General features: G+C 35.5%; 3 protein-coding genes, 1 long non-coding RNA gene and 1 other non-coding gene across 9 annotated transcripts; 1 reads left to right on the top strand and 4 right to left on the bottom strand.

The window, feature by feature from the left end:
* Nucleotides 1-714: 714 nt before the first annotated feature.
* On the bottom strand, nt 715-7,200 carry LOC133675493 (uncharacterized). 5 transcript variants are annotated; one of them, XR_009835431.1, is made up of 6 exons: nt 5,627-7,200; nt 3,429-4,764; nt 1,950-2,146; nt 1,661-1,827; nt 1,392-1,561; nt 715-1,020 (listed from the first exon to the last, which is right to left on the bottom strand). It is a non-coding gene; the product is annotated as an uncharacterized LOC133675493 (long non-coding RNA). The 5 variants fall into 5 exon arrangements; XR_009835433.1 differs by having other exon boundaries at nt 1,314-1,561; XR_009835432.1 differs by having other exon boundaries at nt 715-1,561; nt 3,437-4,764.
* Nucleotides 7,201-7,272: 72 nt separating this feature from the next.
* TRNAG-UCC (transfer RNA glycine (anticodon UCC)) lies at nt 7,273-7,570 on the top strand. The gene is made up of 2 exons: nt 7,273-7,309; nt 7,536-7,570. It is a non-coding gene; the product is annotated as a tRNA-Gly (tRNA).
* A 5,359-nt stretch (nt 7,571-12,929) lies between these two features.
* LOC133675629 (putative pentatricopeptide repeat-containing protein At1g64310) lies at nt 12,930-16,089 on the bottom strand. Its single transcript, XM_062097059.1, has one exon. It carries the CDS (start codon nt 15,687-15,689, stop codon nt 14,028-14,030), a length of 1,662 nt encoding a protein of 553 aa, XP_061953043.1. The 5' UTR covers nt 15,690-16,089; the 3' UTR covers nt 12,930-14,027.
* A 1,241-nt stretch (nt 16,090-17,330) lies between these two features.
* LOC133675975 (uncharacterized) lies at nt 17,331-18,540 on the bottom strand. Its single transcript, XM_062097555.1, has one exon. The coding sequence runs from the start codon at nt 18,486-18,488 to the stop codon at nt 17,511-17,513; it is 978 nt and encodes a 325-aa protein (XP_061953539.1). The 5' UTR covers nt 18,489-18,540; the 3' UTR covers nt 17,331-17,510.
* Nucleotides 18,541-18,932: 392 nt separating this feature from the next.
* On the bottom strand, nt 18,933-23,193 carry LOC133675974 (histone deacetylase 6). Its single transcript, XM_062097554.1, has 6 exons — nt 22,496-23,193; nt 21,383-21,823; nt 21,136-21,278; nt 20,156-20,246; nt 19,929-20,062; nt 18,933-19,478 (listed from the first exon to the last, which is right to left on the bottom strand). The coding sequence occupies exons 1-6, from the start codon at nt 23,036-23,038 to the stop codon at nt 19,427-19,429; spliced, it is 1,404 nt and encodes a 467-aa protein (XP_061953538.1). The 5' UTR covers nt 23,039-23,193; the 3' UTR covers nt 18,933-19,426.
* Nucleotides 23,194-25,050: the final 1,857 nt, after the last annotated feature.

The raw sequence follows: 25,050 nt of genomic DNA on the forward strand, positions 1-25,050 counted from the left end.
AGCTAGCTGGGCTCAAAGTGGGGATGAGCTTGAGCTCATTGGTTATTATATGGTCTTACACTGAGCTAAACACAGCTTAGTTAACGTTTATGGGCTGTCCTAAACAATATATTCTCGCTTCCAAGTCCTTACTTTGATAGTGCATTAAAAAACCCATCATTCTGCTATAATGCTCTCTAATTAATGAGCCTCTCAAGCTACCTGAAGGGGTTTCTAATAAGCTGACGACCTATAATCTTAACCCCTTTTATATTCAGTAAACAAGATTCTGATTCTTTTTTCTATAAACAACATACAGATTAGTACAGGAAAAGGAGATTTAATGTACCAGCTAAATTCTAGTTTGCAGTTTAAACCCTTTCAGAATGTGCACAAGATGAAAGGCCCGCCCGTAAGTCAGTCTTGGTAAAGCACAACGAATTTTCAATGAGACTGACAATGGACAAGAGAGGAGCTTCGCCTCAACAAGTTTTCAGACGCGAGAGACTCAAACCAAACCCATCTTATTAAATGAGGCAGCTAGCCCTGAAAGCTTCCCAACTTGTACTTCTAAAGTTCTATTCTCAGCCGTGAAAATTTAACAGAAACTTAATGCAGCAAGTTTTTTATTAAAAAAAAAATGAGAGGAAGAAAAGGCAAGACTTTCAGCAAATAGATAGCACAGAAATTAGAATCAACAAGCAGTTTCATGGCAGAATGACCGGCATACCACAATTAACAGGTCAAGAAGCCAAATTCAACATTCCATGTATAGCAAACAGAGTGCAGTATACGTTACTTGAGCGTATGCAGTGAAGATTTTCAGCACCATTGCTGTTTCGTATACTGTTTACATGCTTTAGTGAGCTTAAATCATGTATACAATCCTAGGCAGGTCTGACAGTTAATCTGATTTTGATGTTCACATAAAATGCCAAGCTAAATAACCTCAAAACTTTTAGTTGTGGCAAAACCAGTAGCACTCACTATGATAAGTCTCCTCCCAGTTCCACATGACCATCTCAAGTTTGCTCAACTTATCTGTTGATAATATGAAAATAAAAATAAAATCAGCATTAAGAATAGGAAACTTCAGAACTGAATATGACCTTTATAACAGCACTTCAATCATTGGCATGCCTGAGTTCTTTTGAGTTTGATTTACACAGGTACTTTTCATTACTGCATGCAGACTATAGAAAAACTAAAAGGGCTCTTCTGGCCATTAACTTAATTTTGGCAATTGACTCTCTCCAGCAGTTGGCAAAGATAAATAGAAAAACAAGAAGCATTTAAGATCATAAGCTCATAAAAAAAAGTTAGGAAGAACTAACACATTAAAGAAATTTCGAATGCAGCAGCAATGAGTCGGACATAAAAAAGTTCATGAGCTATGAACTGTATGTCCTTACATCTTTATTGTCCAAAGTTTCTCAGAGCCACACATAGGTCTGAAATTTTTAGGACATGGACTCCTTGCACACAAGTGAAATCATAAGTGGTGCATGCTTAAGCTCCAAGAGTGCAATTTGAAAATAGAAGAAAGTCACTAACTATTGAAAGAAGAACCTGTCATGCAACCCTGCAAGTAGATGAAAGAACACAAAATGATTCAGACAAGTAATGTTAGCAAAGACTGAATATAATACAGATAGTATTCAAAGGTGCTGAGAGTGGCTACCTTAGGATATGTGTATTGCATGCTTCCATAGTTTGATGAAGGCTGTATTGGAGGTTCATATTCGAAGAGGAGTTATATGGTAATACAAGCAGCTACCAGTGAAATGGATCAGAGTTGAGAAAGTACTGTCATTTGGAAGTCATGCTTTATACGTAATGTTGGTAGTTCTGCCATTTTAACATTGGGACTTTCAATAAGCAAACAGGTCGCTCATAGTTAAGAAAGAATCTATCAATAATACATGTTTTATATGGTGAAGCAAAGGTCATGACCATATTAATCCCCGTACCTTGTTTTGCCTCCGTGCAAGAGTCTGATAGGAGAGCAGAAAAGCTGGGAGGCAAGGTCACACATGCAGCTTCTGAGTGATGAGCAGGTGCCGTTGGCCCGAGGAAAGTGCACTGCAAACTTTCAATACTGGATAAAGACTGTATTGGACGATCACAAATGCCAACAGGACTTGCATTGCTTAATTTCTCAGCAGTTCTGAATAAAGATTATAAGCATCAATTTCAATCTTACAACGTGAATTCTAATGTAATTTTGGATTATCTATAATCAAAACACAGAAATCCCAAAAACCATAAATTAATTTTATTAACTAGCATTATTAGACCATTTCAGAGAGAAGAAACATTAGCAACTAAAAAATAGAAAGAATAGGCGAATACACTAAAACCCACATAAATTTTGCCTTTAAAAGTGACAGTATTATTATTTTTTTTTTTATCAAAGATGAGTTGCACAGAGGCCATTGAAGAAGCAGAGACCCAAACACCAAAAGGATTGTCTTTCATGCACCCATCTTGAATAAAGAGGCTAAGGCTGGAGAGTGTGACATGTTGATGATGGGAGAGAAGGGAAGATGAAGAAGAGAGAGTAATGTATCTGCCATTGCTCTTTCATGGTGATAGTGGTTAGGGTTCCATCCTTCAGGTTTTGCGTTCCCGCCATTTCATGCACCCACAATTCTACTCTTGTTAAAATCTTCGTTATCCAATTTTCGTATGAGATTGACGGATCCTACAAAGTTTATTTGGCAATATGCCAACGGAATTTCGATCACAAAGGCATAAAAGTCAAGAATTTCTCATCTTTCATTGATGCCTTTCGCTATCATTGTAGACTAAGAAACAGTGAAAAGGAGAATGACCTATAATTTATAAATCAGTAACCTATGTTTTAATATCTTCTTAACTTTGAGAAAACCCAATGTTCTATAGAATTCAAAGAAACGGAAGAGTCTGGAGTCTCTATTACTTCGAGAGACTGAAACCTTTGCCGAACTTGAAGATCAAATGGAGAGGATAAAAGGAACAATCATGGAGATCAGATGTTTCTACAGAGATAGAGGAAATACAGAAGGCAATGCTGCTTTTTCTAGCTAGGAAACTGAACTTAAGAATTTACATGATGACTTGGATGATCACATCAATTAGTTTGTTATTCAGATAGTTCAGCAATATGGGTAGACATTGACAGATTGCTTCAGAACTGAATTGCATAAGGTAAAATCTAGACTTGCTGAAACCATTCACGGAATGGGAGAATTCATGAATTCAAGCACCATTGAAGTTGGGACGGGTAAAAAAATAAAAAGAAAAGATAACAAAGAACAGTCTCATGAAAAAGTAGAAGTTCAGACAGAACTTGATTCAATGGCTGGTGAAGGAGAGAAGCAAGAGAATAAAGGTAACAAATAACAATCTCATCAAAACATCTGCTGAGTTTTCCTCTGTCTCATTCAGATTAAAATAAAATAGCTTACCTTATTACCTTAGATCTTGCCTGATGTATTGTTGCATCTTCCCTGAGAATTACTAGATAGCTAAGGGGAGATTGATTCGGTTGTTGGGTAGCCAAAGGTCTGATACAAGAAAAAGCTGGTCAAATATAGGAGGTTGCAGAATAAAATATTAATGAACTGGTGAGCCAGGGAATGGTTCAAGTAGATGATGAACACCAAGAGAATGGAACTAAAGTCACTGTTTCGTCTCCTTAATGTGTGTTCCTTTGCAATAGCTACATAACAGCTCACCCCAATTCCGATTTTGCCATCCCACATAAAGCACGCTGTATTTTAACTCCAGGTATGACAAAAGTTGCACAGAGCTTACACAATATCTGACCCTGGTCTATATTCTTGTTCGGGAAGCAAGAACTTTCTGAAGATGGCTTGAATTTCAAAGGGGCAAAATTTATGCAGGTGCTAGATATAGAAGATGCCAAGATCAAGAGACTACAAGTTGAAGAAGGAGACTTGATTCACCTGACATTCTTGGATTGAAAAACAATGACATAAACAAGCTTCCAGGCGAACTTGGTAATTTGCGAGCACTATGAGACTTTGGATATCAGAAGGTGTGGGGACTTGAAAGAAATATAAATTGAGATCCTAAAGCTTGTAAGACTGAGGCACTTCTAAATGTTAAAGAACAAAAAAAATTAGTGGGATGAAGCTACCAGAGGGAATAAGTAGATTTGGAAGTCTCCTCATCCTCACTGGTGTACATGCTGGTGGTGACATTGAAGGAGAACTAGGTAAGCTGACGCAGCTCAGAAGGCTGGGAGTGATGGATGTTGCTGAAGAGAATGCAAGGAAACTATAAGCTTCCATAATGGAGATGCAGGGTCTTCTTTCCTTGTCTCTAGAAGCAAAATATAATTTTGAACAAGGGCAACTTGTCCTCTGGGATTCATTGACACCACCGCCTCTTCTTCAAAAATTTTGGCTAGAAGGACCTCTAGAGAAAATACCAAACTGGCCTGGTCAATCAATAGTCTTACAAAGCCAAGGCTAGGTTATTCACATTTATCTGAGAATCCAACATCAGTTCTTCAGGTCCTATGCTTATGATGGAAGGTAGTTGGGGAAAGACTTCTGCAAGGCTGGCGGATTTCCCAAGCTTGAGGTTCTCATCATCGCTTTTCATGTTCTTGAGGAATGGACCTAGCTTCAGGAGGGAGCACTACCAAGATTACAGTACCTTCACTTCCATAGCTGCTCACATATGAGGATGCTCCCTGAAGGTTTGCAATTTGTCACCGCATTAGAGCAATTGGTTTTACTGCCTTTGCTTGATGAGCATGAAGAAGATTGAATCCTACAGCAATGGTAGCTGTTACAAGATTAGGCACATTCCAAAGAAAACATTCATCCCCACATCAATGGTAGCTTTTATGTTCAATGAGCAATTCAGCACTTTCCCCCACCCTCCACCCCCCGGTGACAGATGAATATACAGTTTTATGCAGGTTGGTTCTAATTTACATATTAAACACTAGTGTATTCAGAACAGGCCACTATTTTCAGTAACCTCCTTTCATTAATGTATTCATGTGTTAATGTCATCTATCTGATACCTATTATAGTTAAGGGGAAATTTTGGCAAGTGCTATTTTGAGATTCATGGTGAATTACACAACTTGATACTAAACATTATACCATATATCCAAAACCAATCAGATCCTAATGCATGAACCAGCAGAAAAAGAGCACTAAGTTGCATTTTACATCATGACAGTTGTTTTGCATGACTCGGTCCCCATAAAAGTGTTAGCAAAAGAGTTTTTTGTGATATCATTGCTGTCATCATCGTTGTTGTTGTTTCTTGTTTTTGTCATTGTTACCATTGTTTATGAGAATGTGGAAACAAGAGACTGAGCACAAATTATTGAAACTACCCCCCCCCCCCCCCCCACCCTGTAAAGGCGTTAGTTGAAAATATACACAACACATGTTACTCTTAAGAAAATATAAAGGATGCTCTGAAAGGCATGCGCACAGAGAGACTCTTTATTTCAAACCAACTATTCCAATTCAAAATACATCCATCTAGACAAGTAACAGAAATGTAAAGGAAAGAAAAATCTACATTCCAGTTTGAGCCAACTTTGCTAATATTCATATTGTTTTTTGAAAATCATAATGAGCTTTTGAATGAGAATGTGGTAGTTAGCTCTGACCTTTATCATAGATTGCTAGATGGTGGAAATAAACAAAGGCATCAGGAGTGAGAATCTGGACCGATTTTAAAAGGAATTCTCAGTAACACGTATTTATCTTTTCAGCTCCAACCCAACTAATACCGGGCATTTTCCTTCAGCATTTGTTATATATGACTCACCATCCAACCTCCTATCCCCATTATAAATGTTCGAAAGCATAAATTTGTAAGCGCCACATTCAGCTCATAATTGAAAAGCTTCTGGGTTACAATTTCTCCCAACTCAGAATTCCCATTACCATTTACACCATGGCATCAATGCTACCTGCATGCCACAATCCAATGGTTGCTTCAAAGACAATAACATATGTTCCACATCCCCCTCCATCCGGAGAAGCTTTGCAATGTAAAAATAATGCTCAATTCTATAGTGGGAGCAAAACTCATCCTGTCATCCTCCTAAAAATCTCCCAGCCATCTTTAACCAGGCCAATATGACAACAGGCAGAAAGAGAGAAAGTAGCCTGATATGGTTTAAACCCGATTTATCGTATCTCCTAAAACATTTCAAAAGCTTGGGAAGCAAGGACGTGGAAGCCAAGACCTAAGCTAAGATTACTGAATTTGTAGGAAATTATATTTCTGTTTGGGATGTTCTTAAAGACACGAAGCCCCAAACCCACAAAACCACGCTAAGAATACATATCTATAAGAGCAGGAGAAACCATAATATTTTATTCAAATCCATGTCCATGGTACATAACCATGCATCTCAGTAGCAGACCCTACATTTTCCAACTGAGTGGCTACCACCAATACACTAGAAATCAACACAGAATCTGGCTACTTACCTTCCAAATTCTGACTCCTGTAGAAAAGCAATGGCTTCTTGTATTCTCTAGACTAAAATCAGTTATCAAAGTAGACCATATTACTAAATCAGATAAACTAAACTTCTAAATGCACCATATGTGCAGAATTCATGCACCTAAATCTTGAATACATGCTCACTCACAAAACGCAGTGCCTACATTATCATTACAATCAACAAACCACTTTTGAAGTACAAATTCCTTGGCCAACTTACAGCAAGCTAGAATCCAATAGTCCCTGAGATTAACCCAACAAAAGTATTCCCAACTGGTTTATGCTTTCCATTGCATCTCACTTCGTTAAAAAATTGCAACCCTTTATACAACATCCTCATAGAATTCCACTATACTAAATTGCTTCACCAACAAAACCCATTTTTCAAAAAGATGGCACTACGAAACACAGAGTCCCATTCCAACCTAGAAACTATTGCTGCTCCTCCATGAACAATTCTGAATACATCCTCATAGACATTCATATAATTAGCGACGTAAAAGTAAACTATCAGGCTTGATTTCACCATCAACAATCTTTATCTTTATTAATAATGCATCTTCAAATATGTGAGCCTGTGCACAAGCTCTGATCATGGAATTTCCATAGCAAAAGCTACTTTGAGGAGTTTTATCGAACATCTTAGGAGTATTGTGTAGGGCAGAGGTGGATGGGTAATTGAGAGATGTAAGCGAAGAGTGAGATTGTAAGGTCATTTACAAGTTACTTTGGTATGCTCAAGTTGCCATGATTCTTCACAGAATTATAGAATTAAAATAGAAAAAAATAGCAACAATCGCGTTTGTAGTCCAACGGTTAGGATAATTGCCTTCCAAGCAAAGTTTTAAGGCCCGGGTTCCGGGTCAATTTTTTTTTTTAAAAAAAAATCAAAACGACGTCGTTTTAGTAAAAAAAAACAAAAGTCAACGGGTTTGTCACCGGGTCACACCGGGTTTTTCCTTCCCCTGTTTTTTCATCAACCCGGCCCGGTTCCGGCCCCGGGTCGGCCGGGTCCCGGGTTGACCCGCCGGGCCGGGCCGGGTTTCAAAACTATGCTTCCAAGCAATAGACCCGGGTTCGACTCCCGGCAAACGCAATTTTGCAGAGAATGAGAATCCCCATTCCCCAAAAAAGATAACTTGCAAAATATTTATTATATTATGAAAAATCTTGGCGGTCGCTCTACTCTTAATTAGGTATTCCCAACAGAAAGTGAAATGGCATGCTTTTGGGCAACCTTCTCTTGCAAACAATCCCTTCGTCGCTAACACCGGTATTGTTGAAAATGATTTATTAACATTTAATTTTAAAAAAATAAATTTATTTAAAAAATTAAGATCAAATCTGATAAATTTAAAAATTTAAAAAAATTAATTTAAATAAAATAAATAGAAATTAAAAAAAATATTAACCAAATCTAATAGATAAAAAATTTCAATTAAAGAAAACACATAAGAAAAAAAATAACAATCAAAAGAATAAAAACTAAAATTGATATAAAAATCAAATTTTAAAGAAAGAAATTGAAAAATAAAATATTCAAAATAAAATATATAGCAATAAAAAAATTAAGGATTAAATTCGATATAATTAACAAATAATAAGATAATCAACAAATAATAAGATAATTTTTATTTTCTTATAACTTCTTAAAAGTATTTTCTGTCTAAAATAAAAAATATTTTCCTATAAATCAAGCTAAATTTTTTATTTTCTAAAAAATATTTTTCATTCACCTACTTTTACGATGATAAATAAATACTGAAAAATTTAAAAAGTAGTTTTTAAAAAATTATTTTCTATGAAATAAACAAGGCCTAATAACTTCTCACCCCACCTTTACTATGACACCCACTCCTAGAGTGAGTTATTATTTGACATATAATCATTAACAAAAAAAAACTAAAAGATGAGCGGTTTTTATTATAACCCTTCTCATAAAATATTATTTATTAGAATAGTATCTTGCTTTCTTTTTTTCTCAATCTATGTTTTTTTTTAAATTTTAATTCTATCTTTTAACATTAGTTGTATTGGAGATTGGACTTCATAATTTTTTTAATTTATTTTTTATGAGGTTATTCCAGTCTCATAATCCAAACCGCAAGTTTAATGAGTTAACTCGGTTGACTCGAGTTTTTTCTCTATTTCTAATTGATTTTTTTTTTTCAATTTCATCCTTCAACATTGGGTTGATTGAGAAATAGGCTTTGCTATTTATTTCATTTTGCTTTTTATGAGGTTATCATCATCTCATGACTCCCGATTACGGGTTTGGCAGGTTAACTTAAGTTGACTCGAGTCATTTTTTATGTTCTTTTTTTTTTCAATTTCATCTTTCAACACTATGTTGATTGGAAATTGAGCTTTATAATCTGTTTTAATTTTTCTTTTATGAAATTATCTTCATCTCATAACTTCCAATTACAGGTTTGACAAGTTAACACTTTTAAGGTCATCAGGGACATTAGAGGTCTCAACCAAGTGGTAATTCTGGTAGATCTACAAGTTTTGGTCAATAGAGTTATAGTTAGTATCATAGAGTTCGGTGCTAGCATTATTGAGTTCGATACTGGCATAATTAGCAACATTTTAGGGGAAAACCATATGGTTTATACTTGTCACATGCATGTTTTTAATTATGTTTATAAGAGAAACATAGTAAGAAATTATTAGTAGGTGAGGCCAATAAAGAAGAGGTTGTGGAAGTATAAATTTTGGTGGTAGAGTTTAAATATCAATTAGGCATGAACAAGTTAAAGTTTTTGCAATTACTAAACAGGATGCTCAATCATCAAATGCAGTGATGTCAGGTATTCTTCATAAACAAGTTGATACCAGTTCTATACATTTATTATGTCACAATACTTTGCTATCCTATTTAATAAACCTTATTTGTTAGAATCCTCTTATCTATTAACACTAAACTTGATGAAAAAATAGATATAGAATTTGTATATGACTCATGCCAATAAACTTACTATTGTTGGATTTTGATGTAATATTGGGAATATATTAATTGTCTTCTTATTATGTTTCTTTAGATTATTAGAGTAAAACGATAATATTTAAACCATCAAGTAAATTAAAATTTATATTGATTATAAAAGGTTTAATTGGGTCACTATTCATATAAAATTATATTTTGGATAAAGAGTAATATTTATTATGAATAGTCATCTGATTCAACATTTTTATAATTAATACAAAGTTGCATAAAGCAATCATTTTTCTTCATAAACAATATTGATGTATCTTAAGGTGAAACACTAAGATAAATGAAACTCTTATCTAGCAAATTGTTTATTTAGTTATTTTAACTCTACAGACACCATTTTATAAGACGTCATAGATATAGGCTCGGTTTCGGCACCAAAGCAATATATAGGCTCGGTTTCGACACCAAAGCAATACAAAGTCTTATTTTTATATGGTGGTAACCTATATAATTTATAAAAAAAATCAAGAAATTTCTTAACCAATAAAATTTGATCTGAATTTTATAATCAATAAAATGGTAAGTTTTTTAGTAACCCATATAATCTTTACACTTTCATTGAGAAATTGATCAAGAAACATATTATTAAATTCTTCGTATGTTCATGCATGTGTCTCTGCAACCTTATCATTCTTCTTAGGCTCATATCATGATACAACCACTTCTCTTTTCAACTATAAAAATGTTTAAAGAACAACACAAAGTTTGTAAATTCCAAAGTGTCACACCTTTTCTGTATCCCATCCAAAAATCATTAAAAATCCTCTAACAAATCGACACCATTAAAAGTTAGAGGTTTTAATTTGAGAAAATTGATCAATTCATTGTTCTAAATTTGTTGAGGAATCAGATGTGCTATCTGGTTTCTTTATCTTTTCTATTCAACAACAATATCAACTATTTTTACACTACTTGAGTTACCCTATATAGTCCTTCAACTAAAACATTTATTATAATACCACCACTAGAATTACTCTATATAGTCCTTAAATTAAAACATTTATCGAAATACAACCACTAGAGTTTGCTTCTTACTCCTCATCATTGTTCTCTTTAATTGGTTTATTTTCTTAACCTTCCACTTTAATTTCTTGTAAAAGTTTTTTACTAACTTTTAACCTTTGGTTCTCTCTTGAAAAAGATTAGCTGATTTACCACCATTCAATTGAGAAACACCTCCTCTACAAAAATCAGTTACTCTCATCAAACATTTACATCCCATTTTCTTAACCAAACTTAATAACATCTTGTCCCCGATCAACTATCACCGTATTTTTATATTCTAGGTTGATTGGGTTGACACTTTTTAATGAATGAATATAGAGTTATAGTCCTTAAAAATAAGCAAGAATGAATCCAAACAAAGGCATGTTTCTTCTCTACCAAGATCAGGTGGTTTCCGATGATGTTTACATCGGAGTTTTTCTTATGAAGCCTTGAAAGTGGGTAACTCAGTCGTCAATGGTTGTGATACCTATTTCACAAAACCACTAATCTTTTTCATGTATTTACATTTCAAGCCTTCTCAATGGGTTCATATCAAAGATTGACAACGTTTCTCTCAAGATCAAAAGGCAAAAAACAAGCTTCTTGGTCTTCAAATTTGGAAAAACCACCAAAATCTTCAAAAACCAAGTTTGTTGCAAAACCATCATTGTAAAACCAACATATGTACAAAGCTCGCAGTCATAAAATGTACCCATAACTCTTTCATTTTGATCAAAGGGCCAAGCTTTAATGAATAAGAATCAATCTTTGATTAAATTCATAAAAATCCTAGCTTGAAACCTTATAAATAGCCCTTAAAAATCAACCAAAAAAGGAGGAGAAAAAGAGAAGGAGGAAAAATAGGAACAAAAATAAAAAGAAAATATTGATAATGAAACCCTAAATATGAAGGTTCAAGAACCTAGCACCAAGTTTCCTCAACTTTAAGAGAAAGTAACAATCTTGAAAAACAAAAGGCAACAACCATTGTTAGATCTTGGAGGGTATAAGACATTAATTAAGTCTAGTAGATGATGTCCATGAGACACATTTATAGCTTGTTCATGCATGTTTAATGATGTTTCCAAGCATTTTTTGTATCACATTGATTGTGGTTTTGGTTTTGGTTTTGGTTTTGATTAGTACATAAAATGTAGTCATTATTGTTTAAATCTTGCTTAGAGTTGTTGATGATGTTACTGGATGCCAAGACACTATGTTTGTGACTGATTTTGATAAAATAAAATGGTTTTTGTATTCTGTCAAATATGACAATAGATGTGTGAAGTCTTTTTAGGGCTTACTAATGCATGTTATGGGTTCCTGAGTTTTGGTTAAGTTCTTTTGAGTATTAAGATATCAATTATGAATCCCATATTGTTGAATATGTAGGCTATTTCAAGTTAGCAGTTTTGAAGTTTAAAACTTCTTGCATAATTTTGATGTTTTGATATTATTTGTTAGTTTTTTTTATTTTATTCAAACATGTTTGATTATGGTAATGTGGTTTGTAAGGACTAAAAGCAATGTGTTTAGAGGCCTAAAATGCCAATTTTGAAGGCTTGACAATGGCTAGGTTTTCTAAGGCAATATTCTTCATGTTCTTGAAAAAAACATTGCCTTAGTTCTATGGTTTGGACCAGTTTTGGTCCATTCCCTTGCATTAAACACTTTGTTGGACTTTATTAATTAATAATTTAGGCTTTATTTGTATCAATAATAATTAAAAAAATTTAGTTTTAATCATAGGGTTTCAGTTCAAAACTGAAACTCATTTGACAAAATAGTATTGATTCTTTGATAATCGAAGAGAATGAATGATAGATTATTGATCCTTGTATGATTTTCAATATGTTTATTGCCTTGTTTGTATCTGGTCTGATTTGGGATCCACGTTGCTAGATTTGCCTTGGATATTCTTCATGTTCTTGAGTTTTCTATGTTTGATCCGTTATTGGTTAAGGTTTTATTTTGTGTTTTTGTGTTTTTTTTTTAAGTTTGATTCGTTTTAAGTTTTAATTTCAATTTTGGTTTGGTTTTTAGGTTATACCAGTGCTTTTTGTTTGATTTATAGTCGAACAAAAATTTTTAGGTTAACACAGCCAGGTCAAAATCAAGCCAAAAGGTTAAGACCCTGTTTGACTTGTAATGTTTTTATTGAAGGTTTTTTTGAGTTTAAGGATGTATTTAGCAAACATTCCCTAGACTGATAGAAATAAAAATATCATCAAACCATAACAAACAAAAATAAATAAATAAATAACACAACCTCCCTCGAGTCTAAAGTAAAAGTATCAGTTAGCAATTCTCTTAGACCAGGAAATACCGTCCTGACATTGCAAGGAGGGCACGGCAAATACATCATTTGCACGCCTCCACATGCACACATCAAATACATTATTTGCACACCACGGATACATTATCAGATGATACCAATTTCAAATAATTTTATAAATGCAAATATCCATCATTCATGATAATTCACAAAGATATATTTATATTAATTACTTTGAGTTATACAACATGTATGCAAACCACAGTCTTGAATCACTTTCTTATAAAGGAGTGGTATATATATAATACCAAAACTAAGACTGGGTTTTTCTCATCTACTGAGAATCCAGCGTTAGTTCTTCAGCTCCTACCTGATCCAAAAATCCAACCTTGTGGCATGATTACGATGCAAATAAGTTAAGGCTAGGTGGATTTCCCAAGCTCGAGGCTCTCATCGATGCTTCTCCTGTGCTTGAGGAATTGAGTCGACTGACAGAGCTTGAGGAGGGAGCCTGCAAAGATTACAGTACCTTCGCTTCCATAGCTGCTCGAGTCTAAATATTCTTCTGGATGATTTACAATTCGTCCCCACATTCAAGCAATTGGTTTGCTGCCTTTGCTTGATGGACATGCAGAAAGATTGAAACCTAATGGTAGTGAAGAAAATTACAAAATTAGGCACATTCCAAGCATATAATTCAATCCTAAACTAGTGGTGGCTTCTTTCCAATGAGCAGTTAGCCCACCTCCAAAACCTTGGTGACACCGAGAATAATGTCAAGCAGCACAGCAACATTTTCTGTAATCCCAGAAAATACATTTCGATGCAGGAGGTTCTGATTTACATGGATGTTTTGATCATTAGAGCATTGCATAATAAGTCATCCGGTCACTCCAATTTTAAGTGACCTCCAATGTATTCACAGGTTAATGTCCTTTCTCCGCTGCCTCTTATTGTTGAGGAGAAATTTAGGCCTGGCTATTTTGAGATTCATGGAGAACTGAAATAACCCAATACCAAATATATTGACCATCTTCCTCTGCTGCCTCATACCAGCACTAAGACGAAATATCAGAATTTTTTAATAAAAAAAAAAATAAGAAAGTAGCTTTCAGTTTGAGCCTCCTCTGGTAATATACATGATTTTGAAATTCAGACTTTTCGATTTGATGACAACATGGTAGTTAGCTCTGAGTTTATTCCTGGATAATGCAAGACTGCCAGTGATGGAGGATGAACCTGGTTGGAAGAATATTCTCTGGAGCATGAAGTTACCTTTTTCCTGACTTAAATTCAATAACTTCCAATCCTACTAAGACCAGGCATCTTCTCTGCTCCAGCAATGGTTATATAATCTCTCATCTTCTCAACATCAACCCATCTCCCATCGCCAGCATATACGTTAGAAAGCATGACTCTGTAGGCACCCTTTTTGGGCTCGCCGTCAAAAAGCTGCTGGGCCACAATTTCTGCCAACTCAGAATCCCCATGAGCATCGCAGCATGACAACAATGCTCCCCAAATGCCAGAATCTACTGGTTGCTTCAAGGACAGGATAAAATTATATGCCTCGTCCAGCTCTCCTGCCATCCCAAGAAGCTTTACAATGTGAACATAATGCTCTGTTCCAGCTTGGATCCAAAACTCATCTTTCATCCTCCTGAAAATTTCCCTTCCATCTTTAACAAGGCCAGCATGGCAGCAAGCACAAAGGAGAGCAGAGAAAGTAGACTCATCAGGTTTCAATCCTTTCTCTAGTATCTCCGTAAACATGTCAAAAGCTTGGGAAGCAAGTCCATGCAAGCCAAGACCTGATATTATAGAATTGTATGAAACAATATTCCTGTTTGGCATATTCTCAAAGACACGAAGCCCCAATCCCACAAAACCGCACTTTGAATACATATCTATTAGAGCAGAAGAAACCATGACATGTGATTCAAATCCATATCGAACTATATAACCATGTATCTGAGCACCAGGCCCTACATTTGCCAATTGAGCAGTTGCCACCAAAACACTAGCAATCAAAACGGAATCTGGTTTTTTACCCGCCAAATTCAGATTCTTGTAGAAAAGCAATGCCTTCTCATGTTCTCCAGCCTGAGAAAATCCAGTTATCAAAGCAGACCATGTTACTAAATCGGGCTGGCATAAACTTCTAAATACACTATATGCCAGATTGATGCAACTAAATCTCGAATACATGCTGACAAGTGAGCTGCCTACATGATCATTACAATCAAAACCACTTTTCAAGCATAACCCATGAATTCCTTGGCCAAGCTCAAGCGAGCTAGAATTTGCTAAACCCGAGATTAACGCAACAAAGGTATAACCATCTGGCCTTCTATTCCCGTTGTCTCTCATTTCATTAAAAAAAAGCAACCCTTTATCACCAAATCCACAATAACCACAGCCAGAAATCATAGCATTCCACAGAACCAAATCTGGTTCAAAAACCCCACAAAACACCTTGCTTGCTTCACCAACAAGACCCATTTTTGAGTAACCTGTAACTAATGCACTGCAAGTAACCGAATCCAATCCCAGACCGGAAACAATCACTCCTCCGTGAACAATTCTCAACCCATCCACATAAAAATCCTCACAACATGCACGTATAAGACACGCATACGTATACTTATCTGGTATTACATCAAATCCAATCATCTTTGTGTACAGCAAGAATGCATCATCAAATTTATGAGCTTGGGCATAAGCTCTGATGATGGAATTCCATAAGAAAACACTGCGTTGAGGAGTTTTATCAAACAGGTTACGAGCAGAGGAGAGGTCATTGTTTAAAGCATAGAATCTTACAAGTTTTGTTGCATAAAATGGGTCTTGTAAGAGGTGGGTTTTGGTTACTACAGCATGTAATTGTTTGGTTCTTGATAGTGTTTGATGGGTTTTTGAAAGTTGTAAGAAAAGTGACTGAAATTTAATCAACATTTATGAAACTTTTGTGTGGTCAAGTCCCCATTTTTGCCGAAAATCGACAGGAAAACAAAAAGGAAGATGTTCTAGTATATCTTGTGACTTGTGAGTGTAACATTGAACTGAACAGGATTGACTGCTTCGTGTGACTGCCACTATTTTTCGAAATTTCAAGGTAGTTAGAGTCGTTGCCCACATTAACTGTCGTCTACCAAAAAAAAAATTAAATTTTAAAAAATCTTTGTGTCATGGGTCCCTCCTTTCAACAGTGCCAGAAATGTTAAGGACTCAACTTAACAAACAGTTGTTTAGAAAGAAATTCGAGGGAGAAAAGGAAATCAGAGAGAAGAGAGGGTTATGCAATGTCTATAACTTTTCTCGTATTATTTATTCAATGATAAGCTTGTATTTCGATTCATTGTAGCAAAGTTCTTGATGTTGATGTTATGAGAGAATTGAACATAAATATTATTTTTTTATGATTGGATAAATGTCTATATAATATTAGAGCGCATTGATAACTGAAATAACTTATTGTATTAGGAGAAAAATCTAATTTTTATCATGAAACATAATAACTTTTTATTATAATTCTAATGGCCGAATAACTGAATTAAGTTATTTTAACAAATTCATACCCCAATGAAAAGTTCGAACAATCATTCTTGGAAGAAGTTGAACTCGGATGATTAGCTTTTGTATGTACTGATTTAATGGGTGAAAGAATCACCGAAGTTCGAAATAGCTTCTTTTGTGTAGTGACAATCTCCTTTGACCTTGGAAAGTTGCTTTGATACTAATGGTTAAGGACTTGAACAGCTGTTTAGAAAGAAATTCGAGGGAGAAAAGAAGAAATTAGAGAGAAGAAGAGTTATACAATTTCTGCAATTTCTCTCTTGTATCATTTCTTGAATGATCAGCTTCCTATACAACAATCGTTTTATACATCAATACAGCTGAATAACTACTCTTGTTTCTCGTATTGCCTAACCTTCTGTTGTTGCTTCCTTCTTTCTGCACAATGATCAGCTGACTCTCTCATCAATCCTTGGCTGCTAACAGGAAATCAATTAAAAGAAATTCTTTCGAATCTCCCTTAACAGACATATGTTTGTCCTGCAAGTATCATTCCTTTGTGTTCTAGGACAGAAATTGAGAGAGAGAAGTTGATCCGATCATAGGGTTGTCAATTTCACCTGGACTAACAAACACTCAAGTTATCCGATTTATCAATTTGATGATCTTTTAAGTAGATAATCCTTATAGTCGATGAAAAATATTTTTCGCACATTCTTTGATCTTAAAAAGAGATGATAATGCTGGAGACAATTTCACTCTAACACGTTAGTCACTTCTCACAATCTATTGTTTTCCAGAATTAGATAATGTTGTCTGATAATTCAAACAAGACTCTTTTCCCTGAAGGTTAATGCTAATGAAATGTCCTGAAGGTATCGGTCCTTGGACAAATGCTCCCCATCACAAGACATACTACGGTGATCACTGAACATGGATGGGGAAACTTGTTAAGAGATAAATTAAAGATCATGGAGTTGGCCTTAAAGCTTTGGCTTAGTTCTGGGTTATCAGTATCATGTCTATAGCAAGATGCCTAAGGAGTGCTCCTTCATAAGAAAGTTCGGACAAACACTCAAATGATCTTAAGCATTTTTGGATTTTTCCCCCCTACAAAACGATACTGTCATTTCTTCTCCAATTTTCCACGGAACAAATGCAAGGACAGAAGGCAAAGCACATGGAGAAATATAAGTATTGATTCGTACAGGAATAAACACAAATACCATAACAGCATTCAAGCACTGTCCGGCATGCGCACTAAAGACTAAGGGGTCTCCACATATCAACATAGCAGCTCAAAGATCTGGGAAGCACCTTCTTCCAAGCATCAACATCCGGCAATTTACCGGTGAGAGCGAGCGAGCTATCGTCCTTTCGATTCCCTAGATTCAACACAAAAAGCCTATCACCGAAAACCTGGTGCATTGCCTTCAAAGTATCTTCCATAACCACCTTGCCATCCCTTCTTTTATCCTCAGCCTCCACACAACTACCCCCAACATTCACCATGATTCGCCCGCCTTTCCTCAAACTCTTCCTTAATTTCTCCCAAGTGTTCGGATCTTGAAGTTCAGGTATCAAGCTTCCTTTACAAAACAAATCAACAAGAATCCCTGAGAACCCATCTTTAACTTTAGCAGATAATGCATTTCCAACGTAAATAAAAAGCCTATCTGGGTATTGTTTTTCGAGCTTTTTGAGACCAAAAAACTCTCTCCCAACATCAATCACCGATGAGTCAAGCTCCCATCCATGGACCACCACTCCTGGATACAATTCTAGCAGTAAACGAGCTGCGGAACCCGCTCCGAATCCGAGAATGGCAATGGGTCCAGGGGGTATGATGGGGGGCAAAGCAGCGAAAACGTCGAAATAAGTGTTGGTTAGTGATTTGAAGAGGAAGGAAATGCTGTGAATGTTTCCAGGAGCATCTAAGAGGAGGAGTCTAGAACCTGCAAAAGGGTGATCAGCTTTTCGAGAGATTTCGAGGACCCGAATGTAGTTGTGTCTAGACTTGAATTTGGCTATGATTTTGACATCTTCAATGGGGATGCCATCCTCTTGAGTCCTGGTTTGGGGGGTGAAATCGTGGTGGGTTTCTTGAGATTTGGATTTTATTTGGAGAGGTTTTGAAAGGGTTTTGGAGGAGAGCTTGATGATTGTACGGTAGGTATGGTGAGATATTTGAATTGGGAAGGGGGTAAACGGTCGAATTTGAAGAGCTGTTAGAGACATTTGCTCTGTCTCTTCGCTTTCTTTCTGGTTAATGGCTCTTAGTGGCAAGTGGCAGCGAAGCGAAGATTTATTACAAGGCCATGACAGGAGAACAAAAGGATACGGACAACGGTGTCGTTTCATGCACATAGATGCTCCACTGAATAATAACAATAACATGGCTTGTTTGTTCGTGAGAAATTTGGAACAAGGCTGTTTGTTACTGGTATGCTTGCTTGACCACCTTGCCACACCGCACACCCACCGTAAAAACGTTATTGCTAAGCCCAGAAAAACAATTATGGAGGGCCTTGCTGACCTTTTCCTTTTTTGGAATTCTATACTGAGGGTATAATTAACTAGTTCTTCAACCGAGATCATGGGAAATGAAGATCAGAGGAGAGAAAAAAACACAGACATCCTTGACCACTTGACCTGTTCATTGGGGTTGGTAATGACATGAACTGGCGAAAGAACAGAACCTAGAGGCTCTTTAGCATCGCAGTAAAAAGCTCCGAATAAATCATGGCTCACCACTTACAGTGAGCGAGCCACCAATACAAAGGAAACATGTTGCCCAAGTTGCTCGCATAATTTACTACAATTCCTTCATTACATGACATGACCTAAGAAACTAAACATATTCAAGGAGAATGCTTAGCCACCATTGCTTCACCACTATCAGTTGCGACCAATTCAACTTTACTGCATCATGTGTATGTTACAATAGGCATGCGACATGGCCTAGGTCGGTCCAAAGCTTATCAACCACAACTAATTGTACAACACAGTAATTTAACAAAAAGACTTTGCAAAACTAGGAAATATTACCATTTGCAACTGCCTATTCTAATGATAATTTGTCAAAGGTATCTATATGGTTGGTGGTCCAAACATAAAATCCTTCGCTACGTGTTGGGGGATAGGACTGAAACTAGAAGATAACTGATCTCCGTGCATCACAACCCTGGATGCTCTTTCTTGTCTTCTTCCATCGCATCCACACCATCCCTGCGTTAAGATTCAGAAATTTCCATATCAGATGAAGGGGCACGCATGTACCAATTCACTTTGGAAATACTACGAGTGATGTCTCTCAGGGTCTCCCTTTATCTCAAGTAATCAAAGCATCTAAAAGCAACAGAGACTAATTTAACAAACATGACAAGCAGGTGTCATATAATCCCACTCTTGGATTCAGTTGCAGTCACATCGTATGCATGACTCTCGCAAACTCTCAGTGAAAGACAATGAGAGACAGAAGAATGAAAGAAACTTGCATAAGAACAACTAATGAACTTCCTCCCATATTCTACCACCAAGGTACAAATGGGTGAGTGTGAAGCTTTGAGCAGCTTCAGCTATCTGCAGATATAGTCTGAGGGGAAGAGCACCAGAACCGTCTTCCAGAAGTCATTTGACAAGTTCAGTTCAGTTCAGCAGACAATTAAAAGTTCTTACCTTATCTTATTATTTGGCTGTGCATCAGCATCGAAAAATCTAGGCCCAGGTTTCTCATCTTCATCATGATCAGACTCAAAATCCTCACCATTCCATATTCGACGCTTTGGTCTTTGATCCATGTCCTCTTCAGCCTGCATCCAACGAGTTCATAAAGAAAAGAGATGTAATCCAAGAAGTAATGACAATCCAACCATGTCAAGAAAATTTTTCCACTGCCTACTGACCTCTTCCGGAACTTCAGTTGTGGGTGGTGTTGTTTGAAAAGGTACACTGGGAGCATTGGGCAGTCGAGAAAGTTGCTCTAGCAGTATGTTCCTGAACAAGTTGCAAGTCACACAATTGTACAAGCAACATAATTACAACAAAGATGGAAGGACACATAACGAATGCATGTACAAAACATTGGTAAAGCTATTTTTATCTACAACCAAATTTAGATGCATACTTAAGTTCTATGCATGAGAGAGAGACAGGGAGAGATTATTCATGCAAGTGTGTGAGAGTAGCAGCAAACTGAATTAAGTTTAAGCACACAGACATTTTCTTAGAAAATTTAACCACAGCATGTACAAATAGCAGAAGTAAAGAATATTAGAACAGATGCATAAAGCAGTGGTCATTCAACAAGAAAAACAGAATGCCAGGTAACAGAAGCTAATTTTTAGGCCTCATGAAATAACAGACCTCCAAACAGACATTTTAGTCATAATGCATGGGTTCTCAGCTAAATGGTTGTCAATCTGATTGTCAGTTCCATTCATAAGCTTCAATTCAAATAAAACAATTGACTTCATTCTTGTAACTATTGAAGAATATAGGAGGAATTTCAAACAGGAAACTTATCAAAGAGGCAATCAGCTACTAAATTCAAAGTAAGAACGAGAATATTTAGCATAGGATTGCACCATGCTTTAAAGCATAGGAATTTCAAAATTGGAATTCTGACTCTAAGTTCCAAAGAAGTATAAGAGAAACCTTTATTTGATATGAGCATTAGAAGGGGCAGATCAACAAGAAGTAGTTATGCCCTGTTTATAGATTACAGAGTTGGTATTTACCACAATGACAAATGCAAAATGTTTTTTTTTCTTGTAGGTTCCAATCTCTAAAAGTTGTATCCTCAATTTTGAAATGTAATTCTAAGAGTTAACATGGCACTAATAACAACTTCAGTCATAAAGAAGTAATGAAGTCTGAAATTCACCTTATTCTCTCCATATCTTTGGGTGAGTTTAGGTTCTCCACGTTGGATGGCTCAACATGAAGTGTATAATCAGGACCAAAGTACTCAAAGTACTCATTGTAAGGCAATTTATTATCTGGTTCCACCCCAACTGCAACAGCTGTCTGAGACAAAGTAACAGGTGCATTAGTAACTTATTAGCATTTTAATGGAATTGATATGCCTGTGTGTGCATGCACACACACGTGTGAAAGAGAGAGAGAGAGACCTCATAGCACCAGCAACGGGCAACATTCCTGATAGTATAGCCACCCCCACCCAAGACCATCAGAGGAACATTGTAAGATCTAAGAAAACGAAGACAGTCTGCATGGCCCTTAACAGACAAATTGAAACACCCCAACCTATCACCAGACAACGAATCTGCACCACATTGGAGAACAACGGCATCAGGTTGATAAACCTCCATCACTTTTTGGATTAGAGGCCGAAACAGACCACGGAAATTTTCATCATCCATCCCATCATTTAATGGAATATTCAGGGCATAGTTTTTCCCCTGCCCAGCACCAGTGTCTTTAATGTGCCCAGTCCCTGGAAAGAAATCTCCATATTTATGGAAGGACACTGTCATAACCCTGTCAGTAGTGTAGAATGCCTCCTCAACACCATCTCCGTGGTGGACATCAATATCTACATACAGTACACGCTGCCCAAATACATTCAAATATGGCATTCAGAAAAACATTGAGAAATCAGAACATGCAACCATGTTGATTCGCAAATCTTGAACGATAAACAAAATTTCTTCAATTAAAACTGAATAAGATCACATGTAAAAAGAAGAGGCACATGGCCATTCAAAATTGATCATATCGCAACTAAAATTGGAAATGAGCAGATATCAAAAGCACTGACATCATTTGTACAAAAATGCTCGAATACAAAGAAACTACTGTACTTCAGGAAAGGCATATATAAAAACCATCATTTTTACTCCCAATCTGAATAACTAGAACGCATAAAATTTGTGCTGTCGTTTGCATCTCATTAAGCAAGTTGATATTTCGATACCACCTAACCCGAATTTCGAGTCTCAAATAACAACCATTACATTTTCTAAAAAATTAAGCACACAAATAAAATATTACCAACCAAAACATTGCTTAAAATACATAGCTTACTGGAGAGAGAGGAAAAAAAGACTCAACTAAGATGGGAAAAAAAAATATCGAGCACAACTTATGATTTACAAAATAAAACCCAGATCAATAAACAAGTATAAAAAAATAATAATAACCCAAAGCAAAGCAAACAAACAATAGCCAAAATACATGAAAAATAAAAATAAAGGAAAGAAAAGGAGGCATTAGTAATTTACCCTGTGAACTTTGAGCAACTCAAGAATGCCAAGAACAATATCATTAACATAACAAAACCCAGAAGCCTCACTCTTCTTAGCATGATGTAAGCCACCAGCCCAATTCAAAGCAATATCAGCATCCCCTCTATTAAGCTTAACAGCAGCACCAATAGAGCCACCAGCAGAGGCTTGGCAAAACCCAAATAACCCATCAAAAACTGGGCAATCTTCGCCAACATTAAACCTCTTCAACTGCCTCCCAAATGCTGGATCACCCACAGATTGTGGCGACACTGAAGACAAGAATTCCACGTACTCATCAGAATGGAACTTTCGTATGTCTGTAGGACCTGCTGGGAATGGACGGTTGATTTCCATCCGACGGTGGAGAGCGTAGTGGACTATCAAGTTGTGGGCCATACGGATTCTATGGGGTTTCATTGGATGGCCTTGACCGTAGTAGTAGTCGCCGATTGTGGGTTCGTAGAAGTAGGTGACTCGGCGTTTTTTTGCGTCTGTTCCTGTTGATGGTAAAGATGCGCCTCCGGTGATGTCCTCCATTTTTTTCAAACAAAAAAAAATGAAAATCACTGAAGAGGAGGAGGAATAGAGGAGGAGGAGGAGGAGGAGGGAGGGACTGCTTCGTAAGAGGAGTTGAAAAATGGGGTGTGAAATACCTTCTTGTAAGCTTATGTGTGAAGACAAACCCGTTTAGAGTACCGATTTTTCCAAATCCGTTTAAAACCCGACTCTATATATATATATAAAATTGAAGTTTAGGATTAAATATATATAAAAGACTTTCTAACATAGAATAAAAAAAATTAAAAGAAAATTTAAAACGTGTGTGTTTTTTTACTTTACATGTACTTTTGTTTAGAATTGTAATAGTAAATTGAGAATTTTATCCTTTAAAAAACACTAATTTGAGTGTCTTTTTTAGAATAAAATATTCTTTTTATTTATCATTTTTTAATTGATAAGAGGTGTCTTGATTTTTTTAGTAATTATTTGCAAAGTTTAATGATTTTATTATCTTTAAAAGTAAATAAGCATTTGGTTGTGTTCAATGGTTAAAAAATTGATTTCTTCTTGTAGATTTATTTTGATTTATTTTTTCTTTTTATGTGACATGTGTATTCATTAGACCTTCAATAAATCACCAACATCTTTTTTTCTCTCTCTTTTCTCCTAAAAAATCATATCTGACCCTTCACATTTTCATGTCAGCCCTTCAAGTTTCTTTTCTTTTGATTTTGTTCCTGATTTTTTAATATCTATTTATTTTGTTTTAATTCATTTCTTGAATTTTCTTTTCTTTCAAATGATGGTATTAATAATGATAATAATAATAATAATAATTATATTAACAATAATGATGATGATGATGATGATTATCATACTTATTAATAATATTAATAATAGTGATACTTTTAATGATAATAATAAAAGTAGCAATGATAAAAATAATAAAGATAATAATAGTAATAATAATAATAATAATAATAATAATATTTCATCAATCAATGTTATATTTGATAGGAATTAAGTTTTATTGTTTTTTCCTTTATGATATTTTTATTTTAATAACCTGGGTTATGAGTTTGAAAAATTTACATGGCTCGACATCTTTTATTATTTTTTGTTTTTTTGTTTTTTTCCTCATTTTCATCATTCGACAATAGTTTTTAAAAATAAAAGCTAGTCATCTAGGTTTCCTTTGAATTTATTAAATAAATCAATTCATATCAAGTTAGCTCCTATATAGTTTTATTGGAAACTTGAGCTAGACAAAGATCCAAGTCAAGGAATTTCAAGATTTATCTTCTTTCCCGGGTTTAATAGCATTGCAAAAACATCTTTGAGCTCATAGTGTTCTTTTTTGTGTTTTTAAAAAAATGATTCAGCCCACGGTAGAGCGTCGGTCAATAAACTAGTTAGATCTAAAATTTAAAATCAACAAAATAAATCAGGCATGTATAATATATTGTACCTCTAGACACATATTATAGTTAATTGTAATAGTGAATTGATGATTTTTCCCTTAACCAAATCAACATACAAGACTAGGCTCAAGGGTAAAATGGTCTTTTCCATGTGACTAATTTGTCATTTTTGTTTTCAATGGGGGTACAAAGGTATTTTCACATTTTTTAGAAAAGTAAAATACTTTCATTGCTCTTAAAAAAAAATCAGATAATTGGCTGCTAGGGTTTTTTTATATATATTTCACTTTTTTAGTATAGTAAAATCACTAACTTACCTTTAGAATGAAATCTAACCTACGCCTGCTTTGGGAGCATTTCTAGATCTTCACATGGCTTTTACATTATAACTATATTAATAGAGGGAAAATTGGTATTTTGTATTAATTAAAAATAATTAAAATTTTAAAACTATCAAGTGAGTGTCATGCACACAGTGTGCATGAAAGGGTTTTATCACGCTTCAACTGCGCATATGATATCATTCGGAGGTAAACAATTATCTTTCATAATGTCATTAGATTCCATACAACATCCACTTTCTTTATTGGTGGCGCATGTTTAGTATTTATGGAGTATCAATCCTTA

Source organism: Populus nigra, chromosome 16, assembly GCF_951802175.1.
Source record: "Populus nigra chromosome 16, ddPopNigr1.1, whole genome shotgun sequence".
Lineage (NCBI taxonomy): Eukaryota > Viridiplantae > Streptophyta > Magnoliopsida > Malpighiales > Salicaceae > Populus > Populus nigra.